The following is an 18,694-nucleotide window of genomic DNA, read 5'->3' on the forward strand; positions in this document are numbered from 1 at the left end:
GGCTTGTCTCCATCGGCAATGCTGTGTGTAACTTTTGTGAGCGCAGTGTCCCACACTTGTTTACTGAGAAGATTTTCTGCACATTTTGTTATTATTCGCTTGATTGAGTCGACCAAAACAAACATTTGTACAACACCGTGCGGCACAGTTAAACACACTGGTGGAATCGTACCTTTAGATTCAAACCCTATTGAAAACTAAGATTGCATACTATACAATACAACCAAGCGGCCAATATTAGATAAAGCTTTTCTTCAAGACTAGTCTTACATACACATAAACCATATTTTTGTCCTGTCATAATAAAATACATTATAAACTATGTATATCAGATGCTAATCAATGTTTGCGAGCAGTTTGGCAGAGTGGCTTCAGCGCGCGACTCTCATACCTGAGGTCGTAGGTTCGATCCCCGGCTGTGGATGGTCTTTCTTTCTATGTGCACATTTGCTCGAACGGTGAAGGAAAACATCGTGAGGAAACCGACATGTCTTAGACCCAAAAAGTCGATGACGTGTATCAGGCACTGGAGGCTGATCAGCTACTTGTCTATTAGATTTAAAAATGATCATGAAACAGATTCAGAAATCTGAGGCCAAGACCTAAAGAGGTTGTAGCGCCACTGATTTGTTTTATTTTAATCAATGTTTGAGAGATAAGTGTTAAAAAACAGAGCATTCTGATTTTATAGCATGATGTTATCTTAGCCAATTAAATGACAATCTTTATATACCTATATCATTCTACTATACGTGTGTATGTCAATGAACTCCTCTTAAACGGCTAGACCGGTTTGAATGAATTGGCCCTGGATGGTTTAGATTCAAAAATCAGCCCGGCAGATGGCGCTGCAGTCGGTATTTAGGTTATTTATCTATACCTGCAACTAAACAGCTAGTTTCTCAGATACGAGTCTCGGATAGCTTAACCGGTAGAGCTCTTGGCGTGTAACCAAACGACCTGGGTTCGATTCCCAGTCTTAGCGGTCCTAATTATTTTTCGTTTGCCGAAAATGATTTCCACTGAGTAAGGTTCCCTTTATTCACAATTCCTTCCCTTTCCTAAATTTGTCTTTAATCAATTTGTCATAAAACATGGTTAATATCATGCAGGACGTCTTTCGGGTCCGCTAGTAATAATATATATTCAGAGTAAAAAGGTCATAAACCATTAAGTATCGTCTAAAGTTCTTAATAAAATGTTACTTAGTTTAAAAGTTATTGTGGGTGCTATTGTTTTGATATGATTGTACAATATTATAGATGCATATAAGTACAAAAAAACTAAAGCAAAATGTTAAATTATAAAAAAATGTTATTTATTGTGTTGGTTTGACCAGAATATGAATTTTTTTTGAGGTTTGATTTCATGCCAGATTACTCAGGATAAATAAAAGGCGTTTTAACTTTAACAACGAATTTATTTCACTAGGTGCTGAATAAATAAGCCTTAACTTATCCTTACAATAACTTATTTAATCTCATAAAAAAGTCGACGGGCTCGCGCTTAAAAATACCTCAGTTAGTTAACAAGTTGAGCAATTTAAATCAGTCTTAAAAACAATTTCGCTCGCAATGTTTTAAATTTCAAACCGGAAATTTGTATAAGAAGCAAACAAGAAGAGTCTAGGTCCAGAAATTTAAAACATTGCGGCCAATTCACTTGCTAAATGTCAGATCACCACGCTAGTAAACACAAAATCGGATCAAGTATTGCGTGGTAATCTGACATTTAGCTTATTTAGAACTAAACGAACGCCACTTGATCCAATCATAATCCTGATGTCCAATTCTGTCATTGATTTGCCGGCATTGTCATTGATGGGCTAAACATCGGCATCTCCGCCATATTTTGAGGTAAAGCGTAATAGGGCATCGGCATGGAGGAGGCGCTTAGCGGCGGCGGTCCGAGGCCAAATAGGAATTTGACGTACTGCGCGAGCTTCCATATAAAATTGGACGTCTCCGGTACCCTGCATCATATTATATTCATTATTATAAACATGTAAATATCAATTCAAATGATTCCCTTGTAATATAAGAACTTAAGACCCATTTAGATAATAAATGCAAGGGCTAAGCATGCAACGAATCATTATCATTGATATTTACAGAGATTTTTCCCAAATAAATACATTCTAATTCACAATTAGGTCATACCCGTCACCAATGATACAAAAATGGTATTAGTATTGATAATTGATTTTTATGTAAGAAATGAACGGTTAGGTGAATTGTGGTTTTCTGTTTTATTGGCTGTTTCTTTGTGTTCAAAATCATACGAAGGCTTTTGCTTCCTTATTTTCTTCTTCTTTTTAAGTTTAGTTTTTTTGGAATCGTGGCTGAAATTTTTTATCATGCCTTCATGGACTTCAACAAAATCATCAAATAAGTCCAAGAAATACATCAACAAGTTGTATGTAAACGTGTAATAAAATGGTGGCTCACCTTTTGGTTTCAGCGCAGATTTTATTAAGTTATCGAGGTAGTCTTTGGCATTACTAATGGTATTTAAAAACTGTGATTCTTTCTTCTTTGAACGTGTTTCTAGCTGATTTTTTTTGTCTAACTCATATTCTCCAAAATTTATACTACGTTTTGGTCGTTTACGCTTTTTCTTCAGCACCTTTTTTATTTTGGACTCGGTTTTGTTATTTCCTTCAGTTTTAAAACTTTCTGGCTTAAATACAATAATTGGTTTCCATTCACTAGGCTCCGGAGCTAAAGTGACGTTGCTTATTTCGATAGTTACATTAGCCTTCAACTCTGTTTTTCTATACGGTAGTAATCTACTATTGTTTGGTCTCATTATAAACATGGCTGGATTAACATAGTATTTTACTCGAGGATAATAATATGTGCGAGGATAGTTATATTTATACTTTTTACTTTTTATATAGTCTAAAAAATCCTTATTATATTTAAGCCTATTTAAGTCAAGTTTCAATTCTGTGTATTTCTTTGGTCTTTGTCTAGGTACTTTTTTATAATATGACATCTTTCTTTGGGCTATATGTCTAGGTTGAGGTAGTAAAATTTCCCTCGGCCTTTTCGTTTTTTCTTCTACATCGTCAACGCTTTTCGCAGTCGAAACATCAGATTTAAGTCCTCTGAAATTTGCTGGTATTGCGCCGTAGAAAATACTCGCTATCGGATCGACGAAGCTTCTTATTTGGCTTACGACTGGCTCTAAAAACTTGAGCAGACTTGACTTACCATCCCATCGTTCTGCTGCTCGCGTCGAGTTAGCTAGCACAGATGGCGCCTGCTGCGACTGCTGAGCACTGGGGTCGTTCGATTGCAGAATTTCGTGAGTGTGTGTCTGTGAGCCCATTCCAGATGGACTGAACATCTCATTGGAACCAAACTGTTGACTCATTCCGCTTACAGAGTATGCGTGCGATGAGGCGCTCGGAAAATCAATGGGGTATTGCGAGTAAAGGAATGGATGATTTTGCAAACCGGCGCTGGAATTTAAATAAGTATAATAAGTAACTGTTATAAGCTCACAGCCTTGTCAGCAGTCGTCCGTCGATTAGTTGCAGTGTCACGTCCTTCGTCAAATGTCAAATCTCGTCCGAGGGAACCTTTCAATTATGTAATCAATCAAGATGTTCTTCGTCAGTCCTTATCAAAATTCCATTATCTTGAGTGATATTGAAAATACAACGTCGTTGGATATTCAATAAAAATATTTAGATTATTCTCATAAATCCAATTCCCAATTATCAAGACAACAGTTCTGCTTGTAAAATGCTTTTAAGCATATATATTGTCCAAGTCAAAGTAAACATTCAAGCAATAATTAAATTGCTTACATTTAAGAATGACAATTACTGTATCGCTAATTGAAATAATTACAAAAGCGAAAACAGTTCAAATAATCCGCATTCACGCGACTGTAATCGTAGAAAGTCGTTACAATATGTATTTAACCAATGAAGCAAGATGAAATTCTTTGCTTTTTATTTCCACTTAGTCGTCACGTCAGCAGTTGGTGAAATCAGTCCATGTATGTGCAAAGTATGCGTGTAGCGAAGTCAATATGCCATGTCCGTCATGCTTCCTATTACTAGAATAATCGAAATTGTTGCAAAAAATATATAATCATGTATAAATTTAATAAATCTATGTCAATTGTGAGATGTTTTATTATATTTGTAAACGTATTTGCTATCGTAAGTCATATAGCAAGTATTTTACATAACGATAAATTGTTTTTTACACTGTACTTGAAACATCTTCAACTTTCGATTTTTACAGTTTTTTGTAAAAGAAAATTTTATTTTGCAAAACGAATTATTTATTAAAAGCTTAAAAAAATAAAGTTACTTAATTTTATTTTAATTTAGTAAAACACTTTTAGTTTTAAGTTATTATTGCAACAACGTCGATTCTCATTACTACGTCTACGGTCTTTAAGAGGGCTTTTGGTTTTAAAAGCCAAATGTATAGAGAACTTTCCATGAAAATATAAAAAGAGCATTCAAAATATCCACGAAAAACAGCGCTATAAGAATTTTTTGAAATTCTCTTTAATCAGTGTCTAAACACTTTTATCCCCACTAAAAGCTTTGGGGAAAATGGCTGTTTATTTTGGAAAAATGTTCAATAGGGCTCAATGTCGCTCATTTTTAGGTCAAATTAAATCTTAATTATCTTTGCTTTTATTAATTATGTGTGATTGAAGACTAATTAACATTGATTAAGCTTCATTGAAGCAAAATTGAGTATATTAAATTTTGAAACAAAAACCAATATCGTTAAATAAATGTGAGAAATTACTAGAAATATTTTACTATTTACATCCCTACAAAAGCTCTTATTAAAATGTTTTATCATTTATGAATATAGCAATTATACTTACTCTGAATATTTAACATACATCTTTAAAAGCTATATTCTTTGAATTAGAAAAATGTGAAACTAGTACAATCTATTGATTAAACTTCATAAATATTTACAGGCGTAATTAATTATCGAATAAATTATGATAATTACATGTTCTGTCTTGCACTTTCTTTATACATTTGGCTTCCGTTTCCTATTAATTAAATAAACAATTGAAGTCACTATACAAATAATTTTGCGAAATATCTATTTTTCTATATTCTTTTATAGTGTAAATTAATTGATCCCTTAATGTTATTACTAGAAAATCACTAATACATACATTAAATGTGACTTAAATTGATTTTTGTATGTCTTAAGAATACCATTTGAGCACCGGTCTTAGCACCACTTATAATATTTTGCATAAAAAGAGCTTTAGCCCTTTACTTATGCAAAATATATATAAGATTTATTTATAGGATTAGTCATAAGTTTCAGAGTACATATAGTTATACTGTTATGCTATATCATTAAACAAAACATTACTGCTTTGAAACTTCTGTTAATCCTATTCTTGTGATATGACTAATATTGAAGAAGTATAAATGAAGCTTAGTATTAGGTCTCGATACGTATCTTGGCCAGAATTTGCATTTGGAGTTGGTATGTAGCAGAAAAGGACATATCGACTTTTGCGCGACTCTGGCCAACTTATATTCCGAGAGATTCCTACGTATCACGTTTGCAATTTCTTGAAGCCAAAGATTTGTTTAACACAAAATTTTGTATTAAGATTTTGAAATGCTAGAAAACATTTCAATAAACGAGATATATTTTTGATGCAGTCTGAGTCAAAGTCTGAAATCTACAACCATCTAGATTTGGGTTTAGTCTTGTCAAACTGTCAAAGTCACATTTGTTTTTACATTTAGAACAAATTTACATTCTGTTTTGCATAAAAATTTAACTCACCCGCCGGTATAATTCTCATACAACTTCTTGGCAGCCATTCCAACAGTCACCAGCAGGGCTAGCTTGCTAGCCAGGAATGCCTTGATCGTGATGACTGCTACCACCGCCAGCGAGAAGATAGCGATCGCGGCTGACTTCATTCCGAATAAGAGAGGGATCACCGCTTGCATGACTTTCCGTTTGTGTCGCCGTCCTGAAAAAACAAATTATATTAATATCCATGTCAACACTTGTCGTGTAGAGGGCGGGCTACCATATGGTCTAGGATGTCGGGTTACCGATTCGAATCTCTAGGCGACCTAAGAAAATAACACACATAGATATAGACTTTGGAAGAAATAAAAAATAAGTATGTAAATGTTGATGTTTTAGATGAAGTAGAGAATATTGGATATAGACAAATGAAACAAAAAAATTTAAAGTATCATGTCAAGAGTCGCTTCTTAATGACCCCAAAGCTTACTAATGATAAATTTAAGCTTCGTATATCTACGAAATACGTAAACAATTTTAAATGAATGAAACTGATGTATAAATGATAAATGAAGAAATGCAATTACACAATTGTATAATTTTAGATAGTAATATATAAAATTACATATTTCAAAAGGTTTCACAGGCAACAAGCAATATTGAATATTATCACATTTTGGAATATGTGGATTAATAAGCCAAGAAAAAATATTAGAAAATTTATATTTTCACTCTATAGATGTCCTAGATTACCAGATTTAAAAAAAATCAACTCCCGACCGTTCACCAACGGCCACGGCGGCCTATTTCAGCGGACACAAATCAACTGCGCATTAATATTAAAGAATATAAGTGTAAGCGTTATACTTTCTATTCCCTCACTATTACAGTAGGAAATTTAGAATGACCGGAAATAGTTCAGGACTAATTAATCTAGGAGTCTATCATTACGTTGCAGCTCATTTTAATTTTGTAGTCTATTTCCGCGGCATACGTTTAATATAGATTTTAGATAGATAGATTAAGACAGTTATGTATTAAACGATGCAAATATTAAAATTAGGTAGGCAAGCAATATGTGGCTGGTATACAACTTAATTGATATCCAAGCTGTAAATGTGTTTGAAAATGGTCATTCTTTAAGTATCAGAGATATGAAAGACCAGACCTTCAGGCTCTCTTCCACTTAATGGCCGGGTGTGCACTTAGACCACATCGGATATTCTAACATGACCTAAGCTAAGGCCCTTGGGGTCACTTAATACGCAGTCTTAGCTCATAAGCTAGATATAATGCCAGAATATATTACTTATACTTCGCAAATATATTTTCTCCTTACAAACGTTTAATATCATGATCAGCAATAAATCTCTCGATAATAACCATTATCTGAGATCTCTAAACAATAAAACTTCCAATAAAAATTGTCTATAATTTATGAAACCTTCAAGAAACATTTGAATACAAAGTTGCAAAAACATGATCGTATAAATTTATGAACTGAAGAATTATATTGTAGCCATAACAAACTGTGTGGGAACTATTTTATGACAAATATAAGTACTACAATTAAATAATATTATATAAACTAATTAACATCGACTTAACACTTTATTTTAAATGCTTTTATTATTATTTCATAATTATTAATAGTTGTAATAACAAAAGGTGGACATTAGTACCAAATAATCGAAGATCCGTCTCACGTAGGGTTATAGAAAATTAAAGCATTAATTTTCTATAACCCTACGTGTATTCCGCGGAGTTTTATGAACTTTTCGAGTAAATGTTACGCTTTATGTATTAATTGCAGTCATGGGTTGGCTACCTTTTGTTTTATCGTGTAGAAATGCGTTACTTATACCCTGCCGCAGCGCGACTGCCTTGTGGTGGATAGTTATGTGGGACTCGCTACTGTGCATACTCACTAAAATCCCACAATGCCACCAGCAATCGCCCGAGGTAGGACACCATAACAGCGTAACCTTGTCCGCTTTTGGGATATTGCCCAAATAATTTCTTACACAAACAATTACACTAGATATTAATAATAACAAATAGTTCATTTAGACTTTAATCATTACATATTAACAGCTGTTATCAATTGTGTCATTTTAACATTATCTACAATTAAACGAGGAAAACTAATTATTAGCTCCATAACTGTGGTGTAAAGTAATCCGTAAAAACTTTTGAACACTCTTTTACGATTTATGTTTTTTTTTAAACCACGTTGTTCATATTTGCCAAAATAATTTCCTCGTGTTCTATTGAGGATGCAAACAAACCTTTCTCAAAAGATAAAGGTTGAATGTAGCGTTTAATTTTAACACGCATGTCTGGTAAATCCCATCTCAATTTTCTAAGGCGAACTACGATGAAAACAAGTAAGTACCTATGCATAATAAATAAAAGGGAACAAATCCCCAGCGAATCCAATGAACGGGATTGTTTATTTCCAGTTTAAGTGGTACAGACGCAAACATACTATTTTTCATGAATTTTCCGCCTCCTATTTCTCGCAAACATGCCGGTACTTTAATTGCTCGGCATATTTATTCAGGCGTTTAACAAATGACAAATTATACCGTCGTTGTTTGTGTAATACTAATAAGGCTCAATGCTGAAATTTTAAGCATTTTTAAAGAAAATATACTTCAGCGAGAAAGACAGTTGTGTCTTATGCAAGGAATGGCCGTCTACAAAGGTATAAATTTGTGATATCGAAAAAGATATCGCTTGAAAGCGATAAAGCCGCCCGTTGCCCTCCTTGTTATTTAAATATTGTAATTTGTAATGATTTTACAACGAAGTGTTAAATTAATAAATACATAAATAATATAATCAAATACGGGAAAGATACTACAGCTGCTGATGAATAAGTTCTTAAAAGGGTAAAATATGTTTTTTTCTGTTTTGTTAAACTAAGTAATTAGGTCTAATAACTTACAGTAGTAACTTATATTAAGCCTATTAAACTCACTATTCATTGAGGTACAATATCACGCGAAGCGTAAGAGTATAAACTCAGCAGGTTATGAGAAATTCTTCTCTATACATGAAAACGCACTCAACTTACAAATGACGTATTCAGATTAATCTCAGTGCGAGTAAGGAAAAGAATTTCCTCAAATTTTAAAAGCAAGACCTTTTATGTAAGACGCTGTTTATAAATAAAATTTTAATACCAATTTATTGCCTTTTACTTAAGAGGCTTTGTAGTTAATTGTTTCTACAGCTAATTATTTAATTTATCACCATTACGGCGGTATATAAAACAAAACAGTTTTGGTTAAAACTTCTGATACATACTAGTCACTTCTTCAATTTAACGCTTTATATCTATATATATATATAAATGAAACCCGTTTTCCGTTGTCACGACATAACATGAAAACGGCTTGACCGATTTGTCTGATACTTTTTTTATAATATTCCTTGAAGTACGAGGATGGTTCTTACGGAGAGAAAGATTTAAAAAAATTGAGTGAAAACGTCTAAATTCAACACTTTTCTATATTCCCATACAAAATATTCGTAATAATATTTAAAGGCAATTTGAACTTTAATACTATATCATAAAGTTCAAGTGTTAGTGGAGGGGTTCCGGGAAGGTAAATTTTTATTTTTTGACATAATGTATTTGTTGTATTATCAACTTTCTTTTTTTATCTTACTAGCTAGACCGGTGTCCCGAATAGCAGAATAAGTATTAAAAAAAAATAAAGAATCGACTGTTAGGCGGTACGATGTTCGCCAGGCCAGCTAGTTTTGTATAAATATGAATAATTCTATAGGTGTCCAGCTAGGATTCAACGTATGAGCATTGGGTTGAAAATCAGACACACTAACTAGACAGGATTAGATCAGATTACTCACTGGTGCGTTTTGGTGTTTTGTCCTGTGGTACTTCTTCCTCCACCTTGCTGTTTGATTTCTTCGGAGCTTCATCCGAAACATCTGAAATTATACATTTCAAATCAGCATTGTGTAAAAAGCAAAATGCATATCTCATATCGTTCTTAGAGGGAATTAGTTGCTAGTTTACCTGTGCTTGTGTGCTAGACTTATCTACAAAATTTAATGAACGGTGTAATTAACTGTTTGCTATTAAATTTTTACAAGGCGTATTAGATTTACATTAAACATTTGTTTTTTTTTTTCCTTTCTACCTATTTAATTATAAAACGAAATTCAATAAATTTTGATTCTAATTTTCAGTGTAACGAAACATATTATCTAACAGTTTGAAGTTGATCAGATGAAGTTTAAGTTATTAACTAAATATAAGTAAATCATTACGTAATAGATTTTTAGAGAGAAATTTCTAATAAAAAGGCCAGTTGATTTTGCTTTAAACATTTGTTGAAAGAAAGAATTTTCTAGGCCGTCGGGATTCCAGTCCAACTTCGATTTACGTAAATTTTTCGATCTCGGCTTTTTCTCCGTTTGTAATAAACGGAATATTAAAAGACTCACTTTCTATAAATCATCTATCAAGTATCTTAAAAAATATCGTTATTTTGGTATAATCATTCTAAGAGTATATTTATTTTATTTATCTCCACAGAGATAGATGAAAGACGAAATTTTTTGTTGGCAGAGATGATTATCTAGATTATTTAATACCTAAATACTATTATTTCACATTTACTGTGTAACGTTTAAAAGTAATATCAGAGTAACTAGACAATGACAAAACAATCAATTGTGAGTACGGGTAGTTAATAAAAAATAATATATTCAAATTTCGAAGAGAAATTGTTTAATATGAGACTACGTGAGATGTAAGTACGTATATAACTGATTCATTGTTGACCTCAGGTCAGTGTCATGAGTTTTATTTTCTACAACGCTGTAATATATATTTGTAACTTGTAAGCTTATGTGGTTTTGGTAAAAAATTACGGGGTTATGAATGTTCTATCCCTTATTTACATACTGGGAGTCGTTTATTAAGAGCAAATATTTAGTTAAACCATTAAGTATATCCGAATGGTCTATGGCGAAAATAATTGTAAAAACAGTTACACTGCCTTTTTTAATTCTGTTATAAATTAATTGTAATTGAATTGCACCGTTCTTTAAGACCTTAAGGCTTTGAGCCTTCAAGCAGTACGGTTAAGGAAACGTTTTAAAGATTTAGTCTACGGCGTGTGTCAGGCACAGAAAGCTTACGTACATGCCTATTAGAAAAAAACAAATGTTTATGAAAAGAGATATCTGAGGCCCACCCTTGAAAGATTGTAGCACCACTGTATTTTTTTTTGCTACTTTCAATGAAGGCGTAAATACAAGCTTCTGACAAACCGACTTATGAACTTGATTTTCTACAATATAATATTATATAAAGGATATAATCCAGGGGATTCCGCAGGATGGACTAAAATTTATGAAACACCCAGGGGTTACCTAGACACTCGGGGAAATGGTAATAAATTTTACGGCGCTGTAAATTTAAGGTTCTATGTTCGCATGATATAAGCACCCAAGAGATCACCGCTTTTATAGAAAATAAATATTATAAATTACGTCAGAAATCCATAAATTATATTAGTTTGTTTATGTATTCGTTATGGTTGTTTGTTTGAGTAATACATTAATACATTTATGGATATGAAAATGCAAGAATAAAATAAGGTTTAATTTATAATCCACAAATACTACGCCCTAGATCACATAGTTTTTGATTGTGAAAATTTTCATACATCAATATAATAAATATGTGTTATCAAGTTCATTTTAATATATTTTTAGTGAGATTTAAGTTTCTAGTAGCAATTATAAAATAATTTGTAATAGACAAGTATTCAAGCTATTAGGTACTGAAGTTACTAGTAGTTTGAACATGTTTTGTCTCGACTGGTCTTAGTTAAGTTTTGAATAAGCACAAAAAGATGACTTTTATTTGACTGTTATTTGTTACAGTTCCATAAACAATATTAAGTAAATACATTTCAATAAAAAATCACATCATAATTAATCGATAGTATAACCCAGAAATTATATGTTATATTTTTAATTTGTACTTCTGTTAATAATTGAAAGCAACTGACTGACGCCCATAAGCACTTATAACTCAAGGAAGCATGTATTGAGTTACAACCTTTCAGAACAATACGGTCTTTACAAAAGCCATAGTATTAATAACATCTATATTTATATAATAATTTTAAATAATTTATGTTTGGATCGACAATTATATAATAAATGTAAAATATTTTTTTTTGAAAAGTATTATTCATTCAAAACGTTTAATATTAAAAAAAACTAAGGTCTTCGGATGGCTTTTCTGTTAAGACATTTTCGAGAGGGTTTAATTTTATAATAGCTAAAAGTAACTTGAAATATAAATATTGCTTTTAGGAATAAAAAGTAATTTACAGCTTCAGAAAGTGAATTTTAAACTTAGAATATTACAAGATATTTCATCGAAGAAAGGTGATTTTTAAAATGGGGTTTTAATTCAATTCGAATTTAAGATTGTTTTAAGCGGTTTGAAAGATATTCCCTAGAAAATATAGAATATAGCGCTAAACAATCTAATTATCACCCGGATACACAATTCCGTCACAATATCTAATTTTTATGGACTACTTCCTGCAGTCGCGTGAAACAAAGAGTTTGAATTATTCAAACGCGTGATCTGATTGCAACGAGAAAGATTAAAGGAAATGCAAGAGTTTTGCTTGCTCAGTATTCGGAAAATATACGAATGATAAATGTGTTTAAATTTGGAAAGTTTAATTTTGTTGAAGAGGATTTTCCGTTCCTACGTGGTTAATATTTGTGCCGCATAGCGAAGTTTAGGTGTCATAACTTATTTGCTTACCGTAAGTTGGTAATGAAACTCATTTAATATTAATTAAATATTTTGATATGACGCTCTCGTTAAATTTGAAAAGTTATTATGGAACTATTGTATTTTGAGGATTATATTGTTATTTATATAGATAACTCTACACATACGAAGGTCAATGATAAAAAAAAATGAAATTTATTCACAAATCGACTATCCGAAGATGATAGGGAATGGTAGTTATGATAGCAACCATTACGCCATGTTCCACAAGCCCTTTGATATAGAAGAATATTTAATATTTTTCTTATTTAAATTGAAAATTAATGAACACATTTTACAAGGTTTGTATGAATAATAATATGTCCACAAATTATTAAAGCATAATTAAAATAACAACTGCATTTCACTCAAATGGGTTATATGATCAATTTTAATCAAGTTAACTCATTAAAATTCATAAAGGATTTTACATAAATTCGGGAACAACATTAATTAACTGGTTGTTAATAAACTTCGTAAAACGTGTGCCATACGATAATTTGTAGGAAAATCTATAAAAAAAGAAGTTGAAATTATAAAAAAATCCAGTGATTCTCATACCTAAGGTCCCGCCTTTGCATCATTGGCTGTAGATATAGTACAGAAGTATAGGAATATATTTTGAGGAAACGAGCACGACTTAAGACTCAAAACGAAGATGTACGTCAGATGGAGAGAATTGGTTACGTGTCTTCAAAGCAAAAAATATCCAGCAAACACAAAGAGATCTAAGACCAAGACCAAGGGAGTATTTAGAGTCCAGATAAGTCCCAAAATGTATTGTATGTTTTTAACAGAGTTAATCGGAATCTTACCCCAAAAGTTTTGGGCAGGTATTCCCTTTTCTAACCGATACGGTAACTTAAAGTTTTGATTTAGTATTCAGAAGGTAGAATATGTAGAGGCACTTTCACCATCTATTTTAAAGTTATGTATAGTGAGCAAGGATAAAATAATTATATAAATTACATGTGGCATTATCAAGCCTAAATATATCGTAAATACTTCAAATGTGTATTCATTATTGAAATGATCGTAAATTAATGATAAAAGGTGAAAATATCGAAAGTATCACTTTCCTTATTTCCGTTGGAGTCAAGGAAAATGGTAAAATATCACAATTATTTGGAAAGTGGGAAAGTCATAATTAATACTGTGCAAAGAGTGACAGTCACGAAAGCTATTCAGCTATATTTACAATAATTATAAAATAATATACAATATCTAAAAAAATTTAAACATATTGCATTTTTTGCAACGATTTATTGAATCAAGCACCTCATTTACTTTGATTGTCTTTAAGCTGAAATACGTGGTATTTCTGCTTTTGTTTCATATTATATTTTTACGTTTAGTAGTAAGAAGTATTCTACAATTTGTTAGTCTTTTCCATGGTGAGAAGTTGTCCAAAAATCCAATAAGATTATACATTGCATTTAGTAATTAGTTTGTTGTATGACCAAAAAAAGATTGTAAATAATTCATTTTTATTGTTAAATAGTATAATATCTTCTAAAGTAAATCCCCAAAATTATACACATTATATTAGTACGTATATTTTATAGGTTTAAATTGATTCGCAATATAAATGTTCCCAGAATAACGCATATAATGCTTAGCCGGTTTTCTTGGATTCGATTTCCCCCGAGCCAAATCTATTTTGGGTTGTTAAAAAATCGTATTGACTAAGCTCCACTGGGAAAACGACTAGTTATTCGTATGTCCTGATAAGCCAATTCCCCGCCTGCAAGAAACCTTAATCATGTAGATGTCAATGAGATCCCAACTCAAATATTGTTATAGCAGGCAAAATATATGCAACAAAACATTGTAACATAAATGATACTAATATAAAATATTGCTACGTAATTTAGTAATATAAGTACTGTAGACATTGCTTTTGAATAAAACCTAACGAAGCATACATTTTATCGTTGGATCTTCTTAGGGGGTTATCTATTGAAGTAGCGTGCAAATGGGTAATAATTGAATGATCTTGATTACTATTAATTTTTTTTGTATTTAGTAAATAAATTATATGAAGATTAATTATTCTCTGGTTGGTGTTTTTATATATCATTTTATAGTGAACTATGTTAAATGATATATATTCCGTAAGAAAATTCGGTGGAGTATATCTCGTAAAGGGATTTTGCGTCAAGAATGTCTTTTCCAAGAACGTTTCGTTTTAGTTACTATTGATCTTGTCTCCGTTAATAGAGGCCGCCTACCTATTCTTGTGTGAGAAAAACACAAAGAAAATTCGCAGGAAACTCATCCAAAGCGAAACGAGAATAAAAGAAATGTAATCGATGTTACGCGGACTTTTGTAGCATATCGTTACTGAGTATCACTAGGGTCAATCTTTGTGTGAAGTTTCCGGAAGAAAAAGAGAAAAACCCTTTTACCAGGATAATAAGTTCACGTGTTGAAGCTATAAATGGTGAAAGACATAATCAAATTGGTGTGTAGAAATGGCTTTTAGTTAATATTATTGTTTATGTTATGTTATTTCTGAGTGTATCTTCTAATTACTATGCGATTTATTTTACTTAGATTATCGAAGATATTTATTAAGTAAAGATAAAAGAAAGTTTTTACAATTATTTTTTAATATTAACAAAACCTTAAAGTAAAACCGTTTTATATTCGTCTTCCTGGATATTTCAAAGAAAAAATTATAGTCTATAATATTTTGCATGTAACTTGTGGATAAATCGGCGGTCAGAACCTAGATTTAGTGTATACAAAATTATGAATTACCTTTAGCAGTCCTGCTTTCATACACCTCCAAGTCTAAAGCGTCACTTTTATCCTCCGTGTTCGAGAATTTGAAGGTAAAATCGTTCCAGTCGAAGCTGATCGCGTGACTTGTGAGTAACCGCGTTAGGGGATCCTTGCTTCTCGCCTGTCTTGCATTTTCTACTGGCTCTATCGTAAATGTGTCAAAAAGCTTCACCGCTTTCCTCTGCCTTATACTCCTAACGAATTCTCTAGTCATAAAGTCTATACATGTTGCGTTATCACTGCAATTTAGTTCGACAAGGGCTCTAGCTTGGCCCACTAAGGCAAACGCGAATAAATATATTAAATTCATTTTGGTCACAGCACAACACGTCACCAATCCATTTGTAGGTCACTGTTGGCACCACCGCCGGTGGTTGCTTCGTCAATGAGCCCCCGTATCGGCTGTTCATGATTTTTATCCCCGGTCACGGCAGAATGACCACGTGCAATTTTTTTTTCGTGTTCCTATTTATTTGCGAGTACCACTTTTCTTTCCTCGCGTGTTCGATTACTTTCCGTTAGGATGACATTTGTGTGTGATAAATTTTGTTTCGCAAATTTTAATAATCGTTCATTGCCAAAAATATTTTTATCGACACGTCAAAACGCTTGTCATAATCAATTAATATTAAACTAACAAAAACAGTGAAAAATTATATCGTTTACATTTCAGGATCAAATTCAACGATTTATATATTTTCATCGGAAAAAGCGTTCATAGTAATTATTGTTCGGAATTCATAATAACATACAAAATATTTACAAAATGTTCGTAATAAAGACATACGTAGACGACAATTCTAGCTAATATTAATTTTATCTCTAATATTGCCAGCTCTTTGATATCGTACGTATTAATTTCTCGAGAAAATTAAAGTTAATAAGAACCATTTATTTTTGAATTGTTATTTATCCTTTATTGTTGTGTTTGTGGCATTTCTCAATTAGCATATTACAATGTTTAAATACAGATAAATGTACTATTAAGAAAATTTACTTTGCTATTTTTCGCTTTCAAAATCGATTTAATGTTACATTTTTGTTTATCCGAAAAACAAAATAAGTTTTCGCAACCCTAGAGAACATTATCCATTTCTTAACGTTACGTAAGAAATCAGCTTTCTGTGCCCTTTAAACCCAAAAAAATATTCATCTCGAAACATAGAACCCAGGATCGACGCGTACATACACACAAATTATAATAAATTAAAAGCTATTCATTAAGTTAGCCTATTTAAAAATATATTGTTGAAATGAGATATCCTATAATTTAAAATATTGTCACGTAGAAGACGCCCTGATTTGTCGGTGTTAACTTTGAATGAACATCATTACATGGCTAATGGCTTATTATAATGATGCCGAGGCGAAATAGTTGGCAATGTAGACGTAAATTTACTAGCATTACTGTTTTACTTATCATTGTAGATTGTTCTTGCGCTTGTGGATTGTGATGAAATTAAGTAAAATAACGTTTTTAGGAACGCAACTTGGATATGAATATAAGAACATACACTGAGTCGGATTTCTTATTTTATATTTTACATGTAATTAAGCACATAGAAAGAGCATTCATATAATCGACATTATAGATAGATAGACGAATTAAATTAATTTCTCTAAAACATTAAGAAGATATTAGAGGCATTTAATGTATATATGTATTTCTTTTTTGACGTTCATAAGTGTACATTATGAATAAATGATTTTTGATTTAAAAAAAAAACACTCAATTACTGCCCATTTTTTTTGTTTTTTTTTTTGCAATAGCTAATATATATTATATGAATATAGGTAAAGCAGTCATGACCAGTACATCCCTCCGTGTATACTAACCCACAAATTATTCACAAGATTAGCATACCATTCCTACCTACTTTTTATTACTACGCTGTTCTTTACATTTGTTCGCACGCAACATTATATGCGTGATCTACTTCTTACCCTGTCTTTATTCGCGTAGAAAGTGAATTCCCATCTCCTTATGAGGAAGAAATGCTTAGCTAATCTATAATCGTTGTATGTATAAGTTACATATTTATTTTATTAGTGTGTAGTGAACCACTCAAAAGGATAAGTGATATTCAGTTATTCAGTAATCAATTTTCATAAAAGGCAAGTAGGTGATCTGCCTCTAATGCCTTAAGCAAGTCATAATTTTTAAGTGAAAAGTCCGTTCGGGTTCAACCAGAGTTTGAATGCAGAAGATCCTCACGTTGGGTGGGACTCAAAAACCGCATCATTTTACAATAGTTACGTTTTAAAATAAATAAGATTTATTAATAATCATTATTATATAAAACGACAAAAAATAATATTTTATAAAGCTTTTGATAAGGACGTATTCATCTACATACCTTTATATGTAGACGTAATGATAGAGGACTAATTTCAAAGAATAAATCTATTCAGAATAAAGTTATTCCGATTATTATTATATGTGCCACATAGTGGAACCAGCTGCCCACTGAAGTAATTCGAACCAATTCGACTCATAGTCCTTCAAGAAAAGAGCGAACCAATTCTTAAAAGGTCGGCAACGCACTTGCGACCCTTCTAGCAAGCAAGAGTGTCCACTTAACATCAGATGAGCCTCCAGCCCGTTTGCCTCCTGTTACATAAAAAAAATGTTAGACAATCCTATCTAGGAACGAAACGTATTTAATTAAGTTATTATAAGTATTTTAATCAGAGTTAGAACTAAAATATCAACGTCTTCATAAATGAAATTGCTTCAAAAACCTATTGTGTATTCTATCAAGGAACAAAAAGTTTTATTTGTAACTTTCTGTTGCGTCATGAAACATAAACTATAAAACCATGTTTCGCTTAATATTTGTAGTTTTATATGCGAGGTGGAAATGCAATCCTGTCTTCCTTGAGTTCTGCTAATCAGTTTATAGAAGGAGATCTCTCTATCTCCGTCTATGGACCTGCAATCTTGCCAAACCAGATTGTTGCAATGTAAAGTAGATTTTGTCCTACGAAACAGCAGATCACAGCAGGCCTTTTAGACTTTGAGTCGCACAATCTATACAGCATCTTTCTGCTGGAACGCGTGTCCTTTGGAGAGCTGCCATCGTATTGGAAGGTTAGTCAAATCAAAGTATGATATTATATAATGCAATTTTTATCACGGCTTGCTTCATATTTGTGGAAATGAAATGAAATGAAATGAAATGAAATAGTTGAAATGAAATAGTTTATTCTTGCAAGTAGGACTATATAAATCACTTTTACAATGTCTTCCTAAACTAGATGAAGTCGACATTTCCTAACTGACTGCCCT

At 31.9% G+C, this 18,694-nt stretch overlaps 1 protein-coding gene across 2 annotated transcripts; it reads right to left on the reverse strand.

Moving 5' to 3' along the window:
• Positions 1-1,399: 1,399 nt before the first annotated feature.
• On the reverse strand, positions 1,400-15,809 carry LOC125054773. 2 transcript variants are annotated; one of them, XM_047656842.1, is made up of 5 exons: positions 15,382-15,808; positions 9,657-9,737; positions 5,805-5,997; positions 3,216-3,466; positions 1,400-1,972 (listed from the first exon to the last, which is right to left on the reverse strand). In XM_047656842.1, the coding sequence occupies exons 1-5, from the start codon at positions 15,713-15,715 to the stop codon at positions 1,893-1,895; spliced, it is 939 nt and encodes a 312-aa protein (XP_047512798.1). In that variant the 5' UTR covers positions 15,716-15,808; the 3' UTR covers positions 1,400-1,892. The 2 variants fall into 2 exon arrangements, with proteins under 2 accessions (XP_047512798.1, XP_047512799.1); XM_047656843.1 differs by lacking the exon at positions 3,216-3,466 and having other exon boundaries at positions 15,382-15,809.
• Positions 15,810-18,694: the final 2,885 nt, after the last annotated feature.

Source organism: Pieris napi, chromosome 12, assembly GCF_905475465.1.
Source record: "Pieris napi chromosome 12, ilPieNapi1.2, whole genome shotgun sequence".
Classification (NCBI taxonomy): domain Eukaryota; kingdom Metazoa; phylum Arthropoda; class Insecta; order Lepidoptera; family Pieridae; genus Pieris; species Pieris napi.

Coding starts and splice junctions, on each gene's coding strand:
- LOC125054773 (XM_047656842.1), bottom strand. CDS start 15,715: ATGAATTTAATATATTTATTCGCGTTTGCCTTAGTGGGCCAAGCTAGA. Junction 3,467..5,804: donor TATGAGAATTATACCGGCGG/GTGAGTTAAATT, acceptor TTTAAATTCCAG/CGCCGGTTTGCAAAATCATC. Junction 1,973..3,215: donor AGCAGCAGAACGATGGGATG/GTAAGTCAAGTC, acceptor AATATGATGCAG/GGTACCGGAGACGTCCAATT.